This window comes from Corvus brachyrhynchos, unplaced genomic scaffold, assembly GCF_000691975.1.
Source record: "Corvus brachyrhynchos isolate BGI_N302 unplaced genomic scaffold, ASM69197v1 scaffold167, whole genome shotgun sequence".
NCBI classification, from domain to species: domain Eukaryota; kingdom Metazoa; phylum Chordata; class Aves; order Passeriformes; family Corvidae; genus Corvus; species Corvus brachyrhynchos.
In genome coordinates, this window is record NW_008239547.1 from 3,959,755 (window position 1) to 3,979,669 (window position 19,915).

The window sequence follows — 19,915 nt, forward strand, 5'->3', positions numbered from 1 at the left end:
ACCACTAGGTGAGTGTCAGACAAGAAACCAACCACCTTAAGGGTCACATCTACACCAGCAGTGCTTCAGTTTATTCTGCAGTGGGACACAATGAGATCTGAGGCCGCAAGAGATGAGGCCTTGGGAGATGGGATGCCTTTGGGCAGAGAATCCATGTGCTACAGCAGGGACGTATGGGAGCTGCCTGAGGTCGAAGCATGCACAGCCCCTTTCTGCTGAGCAGTTCACTCTGTTACCTGATATACCACACACTGCTGAGCAACACATCAGAAGACCCATCCAGTTTTGCAAGCAAGATACAGCAGAGATGGAAGTTTGTGGCTTAGCTGCAAATTTCTGTAAAGGTGTTTTACAAGTGTAAGATCCAACTGGACAGGTCAGTGACAACAGAATGAGGATGTAGCACTGCTTGCCAGTTGCCTTGAGAAGAAAGTTTGTCTGTATGTGCTACTGTGGGTCACATGCAATATGAAGGAACAGCTCTCTGGCAAGTGAACAATGGTTTGAAATTTACATCTCCACAAAGGACAGCAGTGCTCAGTTTTGTGTGAACATCAATCATTCCAAAGAGGCCACGGCATTAAGCGATCAAGCTTCTGAGAATGTCTCGGAAGCTCCTCTTCCCCCTGGAGCTGTGCTGCCTGTAGGAATAAAGGCTGAACCTGCAAAAAGACTGCTGTGCAAACCCTTGTGAGGCCTTGACAGCAACCATGTGGAACCATGAACTCACCATCTTGGTAGCCAGAGGACAGATGCAGCAAGTCTGGAATTCTGTGCAAGTTGGGACTTGCATGCAAGTCCAGACTGACTGTTTCTGTGCAGTGACCCTTCGCCCATGAGTTCCTCTCCTCTGGTGTGATCCCCCAATGGTGCTTGTAGCCAAATCCGCAGTGTAGGCTCCACCAATACAGTATTTCTGAACTGGCTCAGTTTTGTGTTTACCCTCTGATGATCTGCCCCTGTTCTTGCCGACTGGAAGCTGTAGGTTGTGTTCTTGCAGCCATTCTCACAGCCACTGCTGTGTAGCTTCCCAGGGGAGCAAGTGGGAGATGTTGATTGTGGGACCAGCTCTGGGGATAGCTCATTCTCTCTCTGATCCATGCAGATTACTGCATTGCATCCCTGACTTGTTGATAAGGATTTCAGGGATGCCATGCAGCTCCTTGAGGAGGCCAGAGAACATGTCACTAAGGATGGCTTTAAGTTAGCACAGCTATTCCCTTTATTTGTTCAGTAGGAGAAATAACAAAAGAATACAAGACATAACAGTTAGAAAAATCTCAAATGAAAAAAAAGTGGACCCATGGAAAAAGACCATACTTTGAGCAATACAAGATACTGCAGTCAGGCTGTCTACAGGTTTAAAACTTGATTTGAATCCTGCTTTTTCACTGTCATCAGTCAGCTGGAGGAATGAAACAGCTAGTGACTAAAGGACCAGACTGTGAAAGGACTTCAGGTGCCTTCACAGGCAGGTAGGCACCCATCAGGACTTTAAAAGTTCCTGTGCAGTAGAGACCAATTTCACTGCGCTGCTGAACACCTTTAGGATTATGGCCATGAGTGATCCTAAAGCCATATGCAGTACTACAGGAACTGAGTTGTAAAAGATTAACATTTAACATGTGTTTTCTCTGATCCCAAAAACAGCAAGGAAAGTGTCAAATCAGGAAGGGCAGAGGAATCCCAGACGTCAAAGGAATCTGCAGGGCACAGAGGGAAATCCTGCTGCTCTGCCAAGCAGGAGCAGTGTCCTGCTCTGCCCCCATATTTGTCTCAAACTCACCACTTGCTTATTATAAACACTGTTAAATCAAATGTGTCATTCAGGAGAGAAGAATTTGGTCTTACTTTCAGTAAGAATTTGTCACTTGAGAGGTTTCTGAATTCCTCCCTGGTTTCATTTGCATATTTTATCAGTCAATCAATGACAGCTCTGCCACAAGAGTATTTCTGTTCTTAACAGGTGGTCACTGGCAAGTTACATCTTTAAGCCATCTTGTGTGTGTTCTACCATGGTAAGTGAAAAAGCAGTGATTTACTTCACAGTATTCACTTTGAATGACTTAAGCATCACAATGAAGGATATACAAAAAAACATGTTGTGTTTTATTGCCTGCAAAGTCTGAATCTTTTTCCCCTGGGAGCAAGGGATGATGAACTGAGTGGTGCTTTTGACAGCTGTGTGTGCTGAATCGCTCATCGGAGGAGCCAGGTCTATCCATCGACTCTAGAGGGAAGCAAAGACAAGCTGACTTCCCAGTGAGCCCTCTCCCTTGGATGCCCGTGATTAGGTGGGAGGGATGCAGGCCCTGCTGCCCGCTCTGTCCTTCCATTGCCCGTTCTGTCTAAAGGTCGCAGGAATTCTGCCCTCCAGGGAGTGTCCTAAATTAAATGTCTTACATCATGATGGGGGTGAAAATTCCAAAAATGTATACAGCCATGAACATGAGCTCCTGCAAAGGCTGCTATGAAATGCTTCACTCTTATTTTCCCAAATCCAGGACCGCCCCCTCCTGGCGGTCCCGGCGAGCTGCCCGGGCAGGGCCAAAGCGCACAAAGACACAGCGCCGGCGGGATTTCTGCCTACCCGGGATGTACCGAATGCTGCTGAGACTTCCCTGTCGAGCACAGAATCTCCATGGCTCCCCTTACAGACATACTGAGTTTTAGAATTAAATGCCTGAGGCGGCAGAAACACAGCGCGAGTGACAAAATGAATTGTTTAATCTGCCTGCTTGGTAGCAGATAAACGGCAAAGCAGATTTTATCTCTTCTGAGTGAAGTGGAAATGATGGGGATGAACAAACTCCTAAAAATAACAGAATAGCTAAAATCTCTGCTTTCTGTAGAGCAAATGTAGCCCTTTGGGAAAGTGCAACAAATACCATCTGTGTTTCCAAAACTCCGAAGTTAATTTGTTGCAGACGTCTCTGTATTTACTGAAAATGGACATATTTTGTGTGGCAGAAAAACATCTTGCAGTGATGAAAAATAACCCAAATACTCCCATCCAATTAACTCCAAAGGGGGGTTTACCTGAAAAAGCTCCATTTAAAAGATCACTTTGTTTAAATCAGCCATCAAACCTATCTGTTGTTAAGTTAGTTTCATACACATAAGGTAGAATTTAGAAAATATACTTTCTCATCAAAATGTTTAACTGGAATTTAAAAAGAATTCAGAGTGTAATTCTGAGATGATGTAAACGAGTATTTGCTTTAAAACAGCATATCTGATGGGAAGCCAAGGGAACCCAGTACAGTACTTCAGCTAACAGCAGCAAAGCATCTTTGTTGTAAACTATGGCTGGAATTAGGCCATGAAATAAAGATTACAGATGGCAATGTGAATCTGAATTTCCCCAATGTTTGGTGTGCACTATGGGTCCATTGCAAAGACAAGTTTGGAACTAGATTTTAAACTAACTTTTTTGAAGCACAGTGGGTCCCCAAATGTTACCCTGTGAAATTCAGAAAGGGAGGCAGCACATGGGAAGCTGAGGCACTGTGGTGCTATGATTTTGTATTTGACTGCAAAGACTTAATATGTCTGTTTTTTCTTGTACTGCTTGGACTCTGAATGGCTGAGAGCTCATCCAAGCATCAACTGCTCCTGTGGCAGCAAAAATCCCCTTGAAGAGTTGTTACTTCATTTTTTTTCCCAGACAACTGGGTTATGAGAATGCAGAAAATGTGGAGTCATTTGGACAAGCAATGATGCAAATATAAAGAAGCAAGCCGCAGAAGGCAGTGCTGTGGCAGAGGGGATGACAAAGCCAGGCACTGTCACTGCTGAGACAGGTTCAGTGCAGAAAAATGTTTCTGGAATGCATATGTGATTCCTTGTCCCTGGCTCATTGTTTGAGAGCTTGATCAATACTGCTGCAGCAAGGATTCCCAATAATCTGAAACAAAACAAAACATGCATTCATGGGAGCATTGCCATTCAAGAGCACACATTTCCCAGTTAAAATGAAGGTCAGTCATAAATTACATCTCTGATTTGCTCAGGATTTCTCTCTCTTGCTCTGTTTTGGCAGTTTAAGACCCTTTTGATATTTGAGCAAGGCCTTTTCCTTTGCACATCTGATCTTGATTACGATTTATGGCAATGGTAATTCGTTACCTCCCCAAGGCAGCAATTCTGAGAAGGAAATCGAGTACAGTATGATTGTTTAGGAGAGAGGCACACTGCACAGTGTTTTAACCATTTCTCCATTTTATAGCTCTGTCTCTTCCCCACGGATTGCCCTTGCACACAGCAACACCATGAGCTTCTCCCATGGGAATGCCCCATATCCATCAGAGAAATCACTGTGTCTGGATGCACAAAAATTCAGGTTGCATATTTACCTATCAAAACAGTGACCTCTGAGCTTGTTGGTTTGGACACATTTTTAGATGCTGTTTCGTGGTGAACACAGACTAATAAGGTATCAATAAGCACCAAAGTTTTTTTCTTCCAGCTGTAAAGGTCTCAGGGGTTGCCCTCCCCATCTCTCTCCTATCTTACAAAATGAAGAGGAATGTTTTTGCTCAGTTTCTGGAATGCAAGTCTGTAAAAGGAGGGTATATTTCCTCATGGATCAACTTTGTGTCAGCCAAAAATACACTGAGGCTTTGCATGAGGGAATGGGATGAATGAAACTGGGGCTTGCACTGCTTTTCTGTGTATGCAAAAGACAGAGGCAAATGTTCCAGTGGAGAGTGTATTGAGAGTGTTTGAGACAACGTGATGGTGGCAGAAAATGTTGGATGCTTATGTGTTTTTTCCTGTGGGTGCTATGAGGCATTTTGAGGCGTTTACAATTGCAGTAAGATTTTTCATGTTGGTTGGTAACATACTCTTCATTCTTTTATTGCTTTCACTTCTCTGGCTTGCTTCTACCAGCAGTTCCCTGGGTTCATTAAGAATTTTCACAGAGTTTGCAATGTGAGAGGCTACTGAACATGCCTCTAGCACCATCAATCTGCTCCTGGACAAAATATACTCTTGTAGACTTGGGGGGGTGATTACAAAATTATTTTATTGCCCTTCAGGCACTACAAATACCATCTGGTTAGTGAGGACAAGTGATGGGTACTTTTCTTTCATAAAGGTGACCACAAATATTGCACTGGGAAGTGCAGGCAGCTGGCAAGTTTTGCAAGTTTGATCCTGCTGCCTGGCAGAAACACAACAGGCAGAATTGTAAATGATATCTTATTTTTTTGTTTGCTTGTATAATACATTTTTTAAAAGCTTAAATGTATTTTTAAATAGGCCTATGTACATTTTAAATGGGACTTCCAAAGTGCAGCAGGACTTCCCTATGATACACTATGTTTTGCCATGAAGATACCAAGTATATTCAAAGGATATTCATAATATTTTCCCTAGAAGAAGGAAATTTCCTAACTCATCATACATAGGCCTTTCTTAAAAGTAATGCAAAACTTCCACAGAGCAGGAGAGGAACAAAGCCCTACCAGCTCTTGCTGTTCCAGTGATACAGCAAACCTGCTTGAGGAGTACTTTATAAACCAAAATTTCCACTTAATTAAAGGAAGGATCCCTCTCCTCTATTTTAATTAGACTTCTAACTTGGAACATACAACTTGTGAAGAATATAATGTGAAGGAAAAAAGTGTTTATTGCATGTATTTGTCCATTTTCACTGATATTAAAGGTCAAAGAGATAGGGGCCCTCCAGTCCGAGCTGGCGGGGAGGCCCAGCACTGCCGTGCCAGCAGCTGGGTGAGTGCCCAGCCTCCTGTGGGGAACACTGTATTAGGAAAGCTCTCCTTCACTGTGCCACTATCTCACAAATCAGCCTAATTACTCTAATGAGGAGAGCTGCATCCCTCTGCTTCGAGCCCTGCTGGTTTACAGAGATGGGGAAGTAAATAAAAAGGAACAATGTTGGCTGCTGCTACAGGAGGGACACAGGGAGGGAGAACAATAGTCTTGAGTCCCCTCCCTGCCACCAGGCCGTTAGGAGGGAAGAAGTGAGATGGCTTCGTGCACGCCCCTGGAGTTACTCTAGATCAGAACTGAAATCAGACGCTGAGCTCAGCAGCATCTGCTGAAGGAAAAAGCACATAAAACAGAGGGCAGAGGCATGTTATTTTCCAGGCTGTGAGAGAATGTTGCTAAGGAAAGAAAAAGGGAGGGATACAAGGCTTTGCAATATCTGTCCGAGCAACCAATGCACTATAAATACTGACCTGAGTTCTAATATCAGCATCAAGTCTTTACACCTTTGGATTTTTTTAGAGTAAAGGTGGATTTTATTTTTTATTTCTAAAAAAGTTGTATTTTGGTTCCTTTTCTTGCTTTGTATAAGCTTTTTTTTTGCAATCGCAGAAATTAGAAACTTGTTTTTGTGTAATGAAATCTTAGATTATTTACTACATGAATCTGGGAGCCGAGGCTTTATGCAAACCACAAAGAGATTATAAAAATAGGAGAGTCAAAATTATGTGCAGCCCTACTCGTTGTCTGTATTTTTGTCATGTTTCCTCTATTGTCCCCTCTTTATGATGACTGAAACAAATCATTCAGGTCTAGATTGCATATTATGACACCACAAAGCCTCCTTGCTATTGTTTGGGCCAAATTAAAAGCATTTGTCAAAAATAATTGTGGAATGGCATAAAAATTCATGTTAATTTTGGAGAGGATTTAATTATTTCTATTGTGATAAATTTTTCTTCACGTTAGATACTAAATTTGTATGTTAACAAAAAAAAATCCAAAAATTAGACAATTCTGGCAGTTCTTCTGATGTTCTCCTCTCGGAAAAATTCCTCTGGATGTTGCCAGCTGCTTATTCTCTCTTGTTCAGAGTTAGTTTTATTGAAATGTCTTCATCCTGCCCTTTATACAGCATACTTCTATCTTTAGCTTCAGTCTGATAAATTGTTCCATTTCTAAATCCCATCTTCAGTCTTCAGCTACATGTTGAAAATACGTGATCATATTTTTGGCCTTTCAGACTCCAAAGCAAGCTCTGCAAGTACTACAAACCCCTTTTTGTTGTAGTTCTCTGCAAGGACTACAAACCCATTTACCTTTCGTGTATTTGCTTGTATTATCCAGGGGACAAATACACTGTGATGTTAGGAGATCCCCTGGAGCCTCTTTCAGCCCTGAAATTGCTGGTTCCTCTAACATTCCTGATTCTGGGAAGCATCATGTGAGGTCGGTACTTCTGGCAGAAGACAGACCATGTCTTCTTCATTGCTGCTGCATGCACTCTCCCAGAGTCAGCAGCCCTCCTCCCCCTGCCATCCCATACGGCTTCCAGCTTCTGCCGGCCTGGAAGCTCCAGAATTGTCTCCAAACCAGACCTTGTTCCCTGTCACCTGCAGATCACGTTGAGGCTGGACTAAAAGTGGCTTCCCTGACAGTTCTGAGTAACCCATAATGACTGTGGAAAGCTGGGTGTAGTTGCTAAAGGTACTAAGAGAGGAATTTAAATATACAGAAAGCCAGTTATGTCCTACAGACATGGATTATGAGTGCCTTTCTTAAAGCCATCATTGCATCTGATATGATTGAAGTATAACATGGTGTGAAATTTTCAAAAGGACTTTGACCATGACCAGCTTCAGGCACTGAAAATGACACACATCAGGCCAAGCACAAAGTGTGACACTGTTGTTAAATCATGAAAAATATTTAGAATTATTTGTATTTGCATTTCTGAGCCTTTCTACTTGCTTTTGCGCTTTCAGCCTTTTCTTTACAAGAAGCAGAAATGTAACTTCAGAGGGTAGAGGGAAGAAGGACAAAGAAAATGCCTTGATTTCAGGAGCCAGGCCTTTGAGAAATGCATGAAGAATCCTGAATCTTAAAAACCAGAGCAACAGCAAGCAGAGCACAAAACCCCCTAACTTTCAGTGAGTCTTGTGGCATAAAATCCTTAGGTACCTATTAAATTCTAATTAATATCGCAAAACTCATTCCAGAATTTTTAAATTTTTTTTTGTCACCTTCTTTGCTCTTATACAGGCTGCAGCACTAGAATCAGAAGTTTACATTTTGAAATCCAGTAACACTGCACAAGTACTTTAGTTAGTTTAAGGGAATTTGTGCTCATGCTAATGAGATAATTTTAACTACAAGTTACATTATAGCTTCTCAATGTAACAATCCCAATGTAGCAGAGGTAGCATCAAGTAGCACAAGCAGCTATTATTTATTTGAAAGATGTGGCACTTAGGGACATGGTCTACTGGTGAGCTTGACAGCTCTGGGTTAATGGCTGGACTTGACCATCTGGGAGGTTCTTTCCAATTTAAATGGTTCTATGGCTTTTGATACCTCTTTAAAACATTTGGCTGCGCACAACCAGATGCAGAAGTTATTTGAAACAAAGGCAAGTTTCATGTAAGGCAATATGCAAGTTTTCATTTAAATCCACGAAGTCAAGTTACATTTCCCAATGTTTGGTTGCTTCTGAGTTTGCCAACACCTGAAACTATAAAATACTTAACAGCTAATCTAAGTTCAAAGGTTATCTTAATGTCTGAGAACCAAGCCTCACTCCAGCAACATCAGTGTGATGACATGTAATAATACATGGCATAGTAAGCCATGGAAAAGAACCTTTACCTAAGAGTTATAGATAAATTTCATACCTAAGTAACAACAAACTTATATAAGTAATATGTAATATGTATATAGTACACATACAACAGAAGTAACAATGTATACTGCTTTATTAAGCTTATCTAAAATAAAAAAGGAATTTTACACTGAACAGATCTGAGACCAAAAATCCATGTTTTGGACAAGCAGTACTTGCAGCCAAGAAACTCCACATAGGAATAAAGTTACTGAAGTATAAAAGGTCTGCAATGACAAGCAAACACAACATTTTGTTGCTTCTCTTTTCCTTACAATGGCTGCTTGCTTTTAGAATTTGCATTATGAAAATTTTTTGAAGAAAAAAAATAAAAGATCCCATGGGGCAGCTTTAGCTGCCTCCCATGTGGAACTAGCGTTTCTTGAAGCAAATTATCCCACGTATTCAAAAGAAAATTCTTTTCTTACTCAGCCCAGTAATGATGTAGGAGGGAGCAAGTTAAAAGAAAGAAAAGCCCTCTCACTTCTACTCTCGGAGGCAACCCCGTTTGATTCAGACCATGGCCAGCAGTTTTATCCTTTTGTGCTTTTCCTTGTCTTTGATGGAGACCAATACCAGATACTGCCCTTCCCCAGGTTCTTTCACTGCATTATCAGAAGTTTGCCCTTTCTTTGTCAGAGATGAAATGATGCACTTTAATAAAACAGCATCTGATCTGAAGGAGCCATTTTGTCACCAAGACTTTGCTATTAGTAAATAAAATTAGAAACCTTTATGCAAACCAGCAGGATTTTAGCCAGTGTGAAAATAACTGAGCTACTGTCCTCTTTCAACAACTGTTTGTGTTCAGTCACCCCAGAAAGTAGGAAAACCAATTGTTCCCTAAAACATGGTAAAGGTCTGTGCAGACATTGTTGGTACTCAGAGATTTCACAGCATGCAGACTTTTAATTGCCTCTCCTTCCTCTCTGCACACAAAGGTATTTGCAGTGTTTATCTCTAGCACACCTTAGTGGGAAATAGATTAGTTTGTAAAATAGAGCAGGATTGCAAAGAAAATTGCTGAATACATACAATGCCCTGACATAACTTTTTACAAGTAGCCTTACTGTGCCATACTCCACTCTGTCTTAGCACATATTTATTATTTTGCAACACAGGTCACACTCAGAGCTTTGAAGAAGACACAAGTGACCTATAACAGCTTCCTCGATGAGATTTTTCTGCAAGATCCAGCACTCTTATTTCTTTTCCTCTTTCTAGTTTCAAGTTATAATCTTTTCTCAAACACAGAGTGAACATTTCTGGAACAAACTCACATCACTCTGAATTAATTAAATTACAGCATTAATTATTAATTAAATTACAGCACCTCATATAGACCTTTATCTGGTCTATTAAGAAGATTATAAGCAAAGTCAGCATTTATCCTCAATGACAAAATAAACTTCTGTTCTTTAATCTCCATAGTATATCAGGAAAATCACATTTCCATCCATCCATCCCTCCATCCCTTTGACCTGCAAGTCTTTTTAGGACGGGTTTTTCCCATCCCACCCTTTTTTTGGGATGAAACTCAGATCAGGCATCTGTTTTCTCTAGAATATAATATTAGCACCCTATCCAGCCATAACTTTAGGGGCACTATCGAACTGAATGAAATCTGTTTAGTTTTGTAAACGATTTTCCCAAGTGTGCCAGAACATGTCTGGACGGTATCAAGATACTGAAAGTATCTCTGACACACCACATATCAGAAGAGCAGCATGTTTCTGGTCAACAGCTTGGGATAACTAAAAACATGGTAAGCAAGGAGCTAGGAAATAGAGGCAACAAAAGCTGTTGCAGGAGAAGATGAGGATGGTGCTACAAATGATGGCTTATGTGGAAGCAAGACTGTGGGGGCTACTGATAAAACAGGATACACGACCTCATGTGAGTTGTTAATGTCCAACCTGTTTAAATTGTCTTTTCTAATGGCAGATAATACTGAAGTATTAGACAGCTTTCTACCAAGAACTCTCTGTATTTATTAAAATGCTGAGTATATTTATATATATATATTTATATATATATTTTAACGTATGTGTCAGTATGTGTATATATATATACATGATATACGAATATACGAATATTGCTGTCAGGTGCCACCTGTTAAAGTTAGGTTAAAGTAGTTCTTACTCTGAATTCATAGAGCCAGCTTCTTTTCACTATAGAAGAGCCCCATCCATCCAGATACCTAGAGTTCCTCACTTTCCATACTACTTCAATCCATTAACCCAAAAGAACCTGTGGTAGAATATGGTTGCCTCACAGCCTGCTGGTATTATATGTGTTCTGTATGTAATAGATGGACTAAAATTCAGACCTCCCACTACCTTTAAACATCAAGAAGCCTCCATGTCTAAAAAATCTGGTGGTCTTACATGGACTAGTATAAGGTAATAAGCAGCCTGATAAAACAATAGGGTCTATAAAGGCAAGTTATCTGAAAAAGGCTAGGCTTTGAAAGGTAATTAATTAGCAACTATCATTAAAAGCTCTTTCTGTACCTCTGTCCCACTTCTTACAGTCAGGTCCCAAAGCAGGGGCTTGGAGAGAGCAGGTCTGGAAAGTTAAGAGTGGCTGCTCAGGAGTTGGGATACTTTGTCATGCTGGCTCTATTCATGGAGAAAGGATGAACACATTTAAACATCATCATCATGCTTTGTGCAATGTGGAGTAACAGCAAAAAGGTATGCCTCTAATCAGTTATATCTATCCCTTCCCCCAACACACAGGTTGAGAATGCATAATCCTGTCTGTTTATGTCAAAACACCAAACGGGACATGAATCCTTGGGAACCAGTCCAAGTCAGAGCATTCAAGTGAGGCTGAAAAAGCAAAGCCTCCATTCCCAGATCTGTCCCTGATTTGGGGCAGATTACTACTGAGTGTCACTGTCAATCAAGGGGGATAAAGGTATTAACATTCTCTGTAAGGTACTATGTGATTGGTTCATTGGAAGCACTTGTTTATATATCCTATATAAATATACATATTTATATATGTGTCATTTTTAAACACTTTTAAAAACAAGCACAGCATAAAACCATGTTTCAGTTAAAAACATGGTTTTTAACCATGTTTAAATCTTGTTTCAGTTAAATTGCTGCTGTACAGGTAGTTTTCTTCTGACATTCCCAAAGAAAACATTCTCACATGCACACCATGAATGTGTATGGCAGAGTGCCACGGGAGGCCTCAGTGGAATACTTCATTAAAAAACAAACAAAAAACCGAAAGTACATTCCAAACTGAGCAAACAACGCTTCACACAAATCATTTAAACTAAGAGGAGCCACAAGGTTCACAACTTAACTGTAGGATTAAGTCTGCATTTGACCAGGAACCTGAAGTACTACACATTGAATAACAACAACTTACAGGCTTGTGGGCTTCAGTGGAACTTGGGCATCTGTATTTTAGGTCACATGTATTTGAACTTGAACAACCTGAATCTAAAGCAAGAACACCTTAGGTTTCAGAGGAAAACCACTAAACAGAACAGGATTTTAAATAAATATCCTTCTCATAGAGTCATGTCACTAAGTCACGTGTCACTAAGACACAGAATTCCGAGTTTCAAGAACAGGAAGAGGTCACACTTTTCTAACAAGTCCAGTGACTCCAGAGCGTATCAGATTTCATAAAGGTATCCACAGGGTCAACTGCTTCTTGGCAGAGCAAAGCAACCCGCACTGAGCCCAGTACTGCGGCAGTTACACTGCCCCCAGCTGCACCTGAGCTCCTGCACTTAAAGATAACCTGGCTGCAATTGGGTACTACATTCCTTGTGACTGACAGCATGGACTGGTTTTCTTTTTATCAGCTTGCTTCAGTGAAGCTTATAACAGAGAATTATGACCATTCTAACCACTTTGTTCTAATTGTCTCACATCACTTTACCATGGACAAGGCTAACACGGATGCCCCTCTCTTTCCACAGACGGTGATCTCTACTAAAAAGGCAGCTCCTCTTTTGCCCCATGTTCCCCTGGAAGGAGTATCCATTCCACCCATGCTAGCAACAATACTTGAGGAAGAACCAATATTTAACAAAAAGTACCTTGGGCGCATGAGTTACAGCAATTAATCTCACTTACTATGAGGCAGTGAGCAGCACAAATGTATAGTAGGATTTCTGTTATTGAACAGCTGCATAACCATATAAGAATTACTGCCAGTTTTTTGTTTTAAACACTTGACGGTGTATGATTCAGCCCTGAATACTAACTATATTACAAAAACATTCAAAAACCAAAATTCTCTCATGCTGATATTCAACTTAAAGTGCTCTTACTGTATAAGGAAAAAGAGGCTTTAAAAAAGTGTAAGCTTGCGGAATATGAAGAGGATTTTGTGACAGGAATTGACAGACATTCCCAATCAGAATGAGTATCCAAGTTGTATGAACTTGTTAATAATCATGTAACAACAAAAAGAAAATACTACAAATACTTTGATCTAATTCCGAATACAGACAGGGAGATTTGACAGCCTTTAGGAAAGAAATATGAAAGAATATACTTTTTACTATGTTCAACTAAATCAACTATATGGTTTTTAAAAAAATGTAAATTACAATTTATCACAGACTATGACATAAATAATTTTCTATAAGTGTTCCCATATAGCCCGTTATTAATGGAAAACCTCAACCCAATTATGGGAGCTCTGACTGAAGCAAGAGAACCTATGCATATGAAGCTCAAAAAATAACACCTATGAAGATTTAACTTTAAAATGCTCTGTGATCAGTCTGTTAGGTATCGTAATTTCAAACATTTTTCAAAGTAAGTGTTACAAATTGTTCAGCCTCTTACTTTGTTTTATAGTCTCTAACACTCCTGTCGTCTTGATTTAGGCTGGCCAGGAAGCTGTGTGTCTACTTCACACAAGATAGTAAATAAGAACACTCAACACTGTTCTAAATCCTTCAGGACCAAGTACACGCTCTCTGTACAGGAGTGCTGGTAAGGCTGAGAGGAGAAGCCACCCCATGAAAATTCACAGGCCCTAAGTGAGATGTGAGAGAAACAAGCTCCCACCACAGTCAGTAGAATCACAGTCAATCCCACCTCCAGAGCAAGACTGACAGGACTTTTTTCAAATGCCTCTTCTTGAATGTGATCTCTGTCTACAGTTGCTTGTTTTCTTCTAATATGCATGAATCCTGTTCTAAAAGTAACATTTTGCCATTTGTGACATTCAAATTAAGCATACTTACAAATATTATCAGCTTTGCATCGTGTCACAAACAATGGGTGTGCTATAATCAAAATGCAAAGATTTTACACTGTTATTTTCCATCCCGCTGCTAAGTAAGACACCCAAGTTTGTATTAAAATTTACAAATTTTCTGTAGTAGTTACTGAAGCATATCCATAGTCTTGCACAAACAGACAAAAAACCCTGCAAATTGTTCCACCCCACAAGATCTTGTGAAGCTACTTTTGAAACAACTATAAAATCAAAGTGTTCTACTAGCCCAAATTCTACTAAAATCTTATTTTTGCAAATACAGACTACAACACTGAACTGCTTTTCACACAAATCCCACAGGCTAGAGCTATGAATGACCACATAGCTCCTTGTTGTGCAAGCTTGAACCTCTCCATGTTTTATGAACACCTAACATGCAATTAGCTGGGTTTTACAGCTAGATGTGAACCAAACTTCATCTGAAACCAACTAAGACAGACAACCATCAAGGATTACTCTGGGGCATTTAATAAAATCCCTGACAGATTTATAAGTAGTTAAGGGGCAAAGAACAAAAAACCCATCCCAAGTTTAAAAAAGGCATAGAACAGACACCCAAGAAGTGGCCATGGTGCCTGACTCCTCCCCAGTAAAACAACAGACACTGACAGAGCAACTGGTGCACAAATTAAACCAAACACTAGTACATCCTTCGCCCAAAGGAGAAAAAAGAAAATAGATACATCTATATTTAAAAACACACACATACATTGTGTAAAAGCACACTGTGATTTTAGGAAAACTTGCCTATTCATCTGTTAAGAAAACCACCAACACACACACACAAACAAATCAACATTAAAGCATTTATTAATACTTCTTTGCTCATTCCTGAAAAGGAGGAAATTAAAAAAATAAATTAAAAAAATAACTGTTTTGTCTACTTCTTGCATAAAACTCCAAGAATCTAGGATCTACTCAAGGCAACTGCCACAAGCTACGCCTTATCACTCAAATCTCTTCTAACAAGCAAAATCATCTAAGGAGTAATAGATATTCTGCACAAGACTCATCTGTATGATGAATTAACTGTAGACATCTGATCCTCTGGCTAACAATCTTCTGAATGTTCTTGGTGCAGAATTACCAGTACCTTGTTCCAGTTTAGCTTAATCCACTTTATCGATTTGGAGTGGGACACACTTGTACCCCAAGAGCTAGATGGAGTTGTACTCAATTCTTAAACAGGAATCCAAGATCCAGTCACCTGGGTTCAGACTACAGCTTGCTTCATTGTTTGAATGGACAATTTTTTAGGTATTTGAAGATGCCTAGTCTTCCTGGTCTGAAGAATTCCTAGTCCAAGGAAACCAATCTCTTGCATTCACCAAGAGCCAAAAACCTGCCAACCCTCTGCCTAAACTGTCCAAGGTCAATCTGACATACAGAGTACATCAAGTACACACAGAACTTGGGGTTCTTTATAAAACCCAAGCAGTTCACTGAGAACTGTTCATAGGAGAGCATCCAGGACAGGAAACAACACCACTGCATCCTGTGTGAGCCTGGCAGCACACTTACCCAGCAAACAGGAGGCTTAGAATCCACAGCCTCCTGCTGGAACAGAAATAAAAGACACAAAGAGAAAACAAAACATAGGTTGCCTCATTTGCTGACTGTCAGTGGACTTAAAGGAAGGGGCAGAAAGTCCTGGCTTCAGATGAAGTTCAGATGATTTCTAAAATTTGATTTATTGGGTAGCAAGAACTCAGTAGCTCAGTACAAGTACACTTAAAGCAGACAGAAATTAGGAGAAACCACCTCTCTATCATACCCCCTCATGCTCCAGTCTTCCCAAACCAGGACTTCACATCCACACCTTCTCTTTATTCCCTACCCTTGAAATTAAAGCCAACCCCCAATCCACTCACCTCCATTTCTGTAAGGTGATTAACAGAAACTGCATGTGGGGACGAGGTACCTAAGCTGCAGGGTAAGCACCACTGAAAAGAGACAGTAATGGGATGTGAATGGCTGCTGGCATAAGTGACTTCACTCAGTGGTTCCTATAATCACTTCCACACAGAAAATTACTTCAACATACCACCCACAAGCAGTTTCTTTAGTAACTGCCAAACTCTCTACAGTTTACTTGCAAGGAGTCAACAGTCAAATGTTTTGAAAAAACTGTTGCTCACTAGTGTTTTAAGTGCTGGGTACATATTCAAGAAGCGTTGCTATAAAAGCAGAAAATCACCAGATACCTTGCAGTTACGTTCTGTTACTTGGAAACCAGGTAGAGGTGCCTTTACATAAATTCAGGACTTTAGACCAATGCTCTAGATGCATTTCACTAAATCTTTGAATCAGGCACAGGTGGAAGGTTCAAAAACTGTTGCCTCCCCACACACAAAATAAGATACAAAACACCGAACACAGCAGCTTAGATTAGGAACCCAACTTTTGTCATTAAGGCTCCTAGACTGTAAGCACTGCAGTAAAGCATCACGTCGAACTCAGAGAGTCATGCAAATTTAATATAAAAATTAAGTTAGGAGTAAGTATGACTTGCCTTATTTAAGGTAAACTTTCTGTTTCAGGCCATCCCTGCAGAGCTACTATCTGCAAATTATCATTTCCTCTTCCAGCAATACTGTGGACCAACTTAGTTTGCCTATCTTCTGAACAAAGTGAAGTTGTTTAACAAAAGCTATTTATGTCAAGATTTATAGTGTCTGGAAAAGCAGTGAAAAAGGTTTATCACTTCAATAAAAGGGTTCATTTGGGTCAATGTAGAATATAATGGTAAACATTACTGAGTAGCAACTCTACGGGTGCACAATGACTGCCACACTTCAGAGTTATTCTAAAAATACGCAAGCCCTAGAGATATATTATTTCTCTCCACCTTTACGTGTGACTTTAAATGGAAATTTTAGATTGGGATCACTGAGTGGAATTCTAGCAACATTTCAACTTTTTTTGGAAAACTGGGAGGCTCCAGTGTGTGTGTAAATACTAGCCAAAAGTTACATTTTTCCCTTAGTTTTGTAAAAACAGAAATTAAAGCATCTCCAGTTATTTAGTTTTGACACTGTAATAGCTACATAATAACGTCTGGAAGTAGATTTCTTCAAAGTCTCATAAGGCTTCTCTTAAAACTTCTTTAGTTTTATCAGCTTCAGTAGAACAAGAGGCATTATTTATGATTATTCTAAGGCAAACAAACCTGTAATTATTGTGTGAGACCAATACTAGAAATTAACTGTACTGTTCTCTATAAATGAGCTTTCTATGATACAAATTTTTTTTCAGACAGTTTCGAGTTCCATTGCAGCTAGTAAGAAGCAGTTTACATTTGCAACTCCAAGTTCTTGCTCTTTAGTTAACACTTTTCCTGAGTCTTCCTATTTTGCTGTATATCAGTTACTACTACCAGTCTAAGGGAAGACAGAATGTCATAAAATGTCCAGTCAAATAAACCACTCTTTTGCTACTAAAAACAGCAAAATTTTTGTGTTTCACTTTAACATAAACAAGGTGGTCCTGAGTGCTGCAGTACTACTACAGCAGCACCCCTGAGATGATGTAATTTTATCACCTCAGCATTACCCACTAGAAATTCCCCAGAGGGAAGCCCCTACAAGTGCCATACAAGTAAACTGTGTTTATCTCAGTCACACTCATCCCTGATGTAGCATGGCAACCAGAAGAACATAAAATTTGCTTCCTATTACTGATGAAGAGCTATTACCAAAACTATTCACATCTCCATACCCTCTATGCATGCACCTGAAAGACACACCATTATCAAGTAAGGAGATTACAACTAGACTTCTTTTGATTTAATTAATTGGTATTGAATGAAGATTTGACAAGAAGACACAGCTTAAAAAGTTACTGCTGTAACACGTGAAAGAGCGTGACAAAATGCATGTGTATGTACACACGCACAGAGAGGTTCAGTAAAAATAAAAAACAGCATTAAATTGAAATTTATGCCATGCTGTTATGTCATCCCTGATCTCTAAGTTCTATTTTAATGTCCTCTGTAAGAATGTCTGATAGCTGCAAACCACTTCTCATTTTCTTCTTTCACCTTTCATTTGTATTTATTTCACATCATTCCAGGATGTTCACTATTCTCTACAATCTTATTACAATTATTTAAAAGATCAGTATTGAGCTAAAAGGCACTAAAAAGGCTTCCAAAAATTGTATTACTGGCTTTTAGCCAGGACTATCTTCTTTGGTCTTGTATTTACCTCAGTATTTTTAACAGGATCCCAGTGTTTTTTTCAGGACTTCTAGTCACTACTGACACATTTTTCATAGCCCCAAATGAATTACTGGTCCAAGCATTCATGGTGTAGCTGTCTGTGCACTTGCACCAAACCTTTCACTGCAGCACATCTCCTTTCTGAACAAGGCTTTGGAGAATAGCTTCAAAAGATGCAGAAACCACATACAGTGTTAAATTTTAAGCCTCCGTGCCCTGCGTTAGTCCTGATTTCTCACCTTATCCCTCTATTATTCAAAGAAACAATTATTGTAAACAGGGGTTGTCTTTGTGCATGCATCAGACAGAACTCCAAGCTCCTACAGGAAGCTAAATAGCTCATTTCTACTTGGTCCCAACAGTAAAGCCTAAGCATTTAGAAAGTGAAAAGAAGTAGCATCTGACTTGTATCCACTCGTTTTCAAAGAATAATTTACCAGTAGACATCTGAAGTCAACCAATAAAACATGTCTTTTTTTATGTCTTGAAATATCCTAATGTCAAAACTGACAGTGTCACATTTGACTCAACTACCTATTTTGCCAAGTTTTATAGTGTTCAATTAAGTACATTTTTTAAGCAAAACAGCAACTTTATTTAATCTATTTTCTAGTGCATTTGAAAATAATGTAACATACAGAAAGACTGGAAGAAAATCCCTGTCTGCTTATACTGTGGCTGTAAAGTTCCGTGGCTGACCACGTTTCTCACCTAGTGGAATTTTAGAACTGGAGAGTCCAAACATTTGACTGTTTCACGTTACATTGGTTTTCAGATCTGGTGAATGCTTTAAGCTTCCCACTTCCTTCTTCAGGACATTAAGTAAAGTTCTAGAGCTATCCAAAATCTTCATGTAAGCAGCTTCAGTTTCAGCAAGTATTTTATCAAGCTCATTCCGTGAAGCCACCTTTTGGGCCAGGTTTTCACATACACATTCCAACTGTTCACTGAGAACTTGAATTTCATGCTGGAGTTTATTCTTTTCCTCTTCTGCTTGCCGGATTTGTTTGTTCAGTTCTTCTTTTTGCATACATAAATCTTCAATGCATTTCACTAGCTCATTATTGTAACCCTGAAGAACAGCTCCCTGCTGAGTCATCCTGCACTCACTCCCTGAAGTCCCCTTTCAGCAACGGCCTTCTGCACTCCAATTAAAGGAAAACAAACAAACAAACAAAGAAACAGAAAAAAAAATTGTAAGAGTGTTAACATGAATAATGCTTCACTAGCACAGATGGAGCCACGGGGCAAGGTTCTCTATTTAAGGTTAACATGCCCACTCTGAGATGTGTCACATCTCTTCCCTGTTCAGGAGGGGGACAAGGCAAAATCTGGCATCTGCTCTTAAACCTTTACTGAAAACTGCTGGCTCCTATGACACGGTCATGGCAATGGTATCAAAGTATTCATGATATGTTTTACAATACTTTTATACAATCCTGAATATAGGATGCTTTGTACGTCAAACTCCAAGGGCCTGCTCAGAAAAGAGCAAGAATTACAGAATCACAGAATTCTTCGGGTTGGAAGAGACTTCTAGAGATCACCCAGTCCAACCCCCTGGCAAAGCAGGGTCACCTAGAGCAGGTGATACAGGAACGCATCTAAGTGGGTTCCGAATGTCTCCACAGAAGCACACTTCACGCCCTTCCCGGGCAGCCTATTCCAGTGCTTTTCCACCCTCAACACGAGGAAGTTCTTCCTCATGCTGAGGTGAAACTTCTTGTGTTTTAGTTTATAGCCATCGCTCCTCGTCCTGTCACCGGGCACCACCCTGAGGGGCTCAGCAGGCACTGACAACAGCGGAGAACCTTCCC

The 19,915-nt window shown here is 40.0% G+C and overlaps 1 protein-coding gene across 1 annotated transcript; it reads right to left on the reverse strand.

Annotated features, from left to right (window-relative positions):
* Nucleotides 1-1,204: 1,204 nt before the first annotated feature.
* Nucleotides 1,205-19,877, reverse strand: LOC103620624 (Sjoegren syndrome nuclear autoantigen 1 homolog). The gene is made up of 2 exons (XM_017741541.1): nt 18,810-19,877; nt 1,205-3,907 (listed from the first exon to the last, which is right to left on the reverse strand). Exon 1 carries the CDS (start codon nt 19,195-19,197, stop codon nt 18,853-18,855), a length of 345 nt encoding a protein of 114 aa, XP_017597030.1. The 5' UTR covers nt 19,198-19,877; the 3' UTR covers nt 1,205-3,907; nt 18,810-18,852.
* Nucleotides 19,878-19,915: the final 38 nt, after the last annotated feature.

What these genes read in the sequence shown, in the direction of transcription:
- LOC103620624 (XM_017741541.1), bottom strand. Translation starts at nt 19,197, where the DNA reads ATGACTCAGCAGGGAGCTGTTCTTCAGGGTTACAATAATGAGCTAGTG.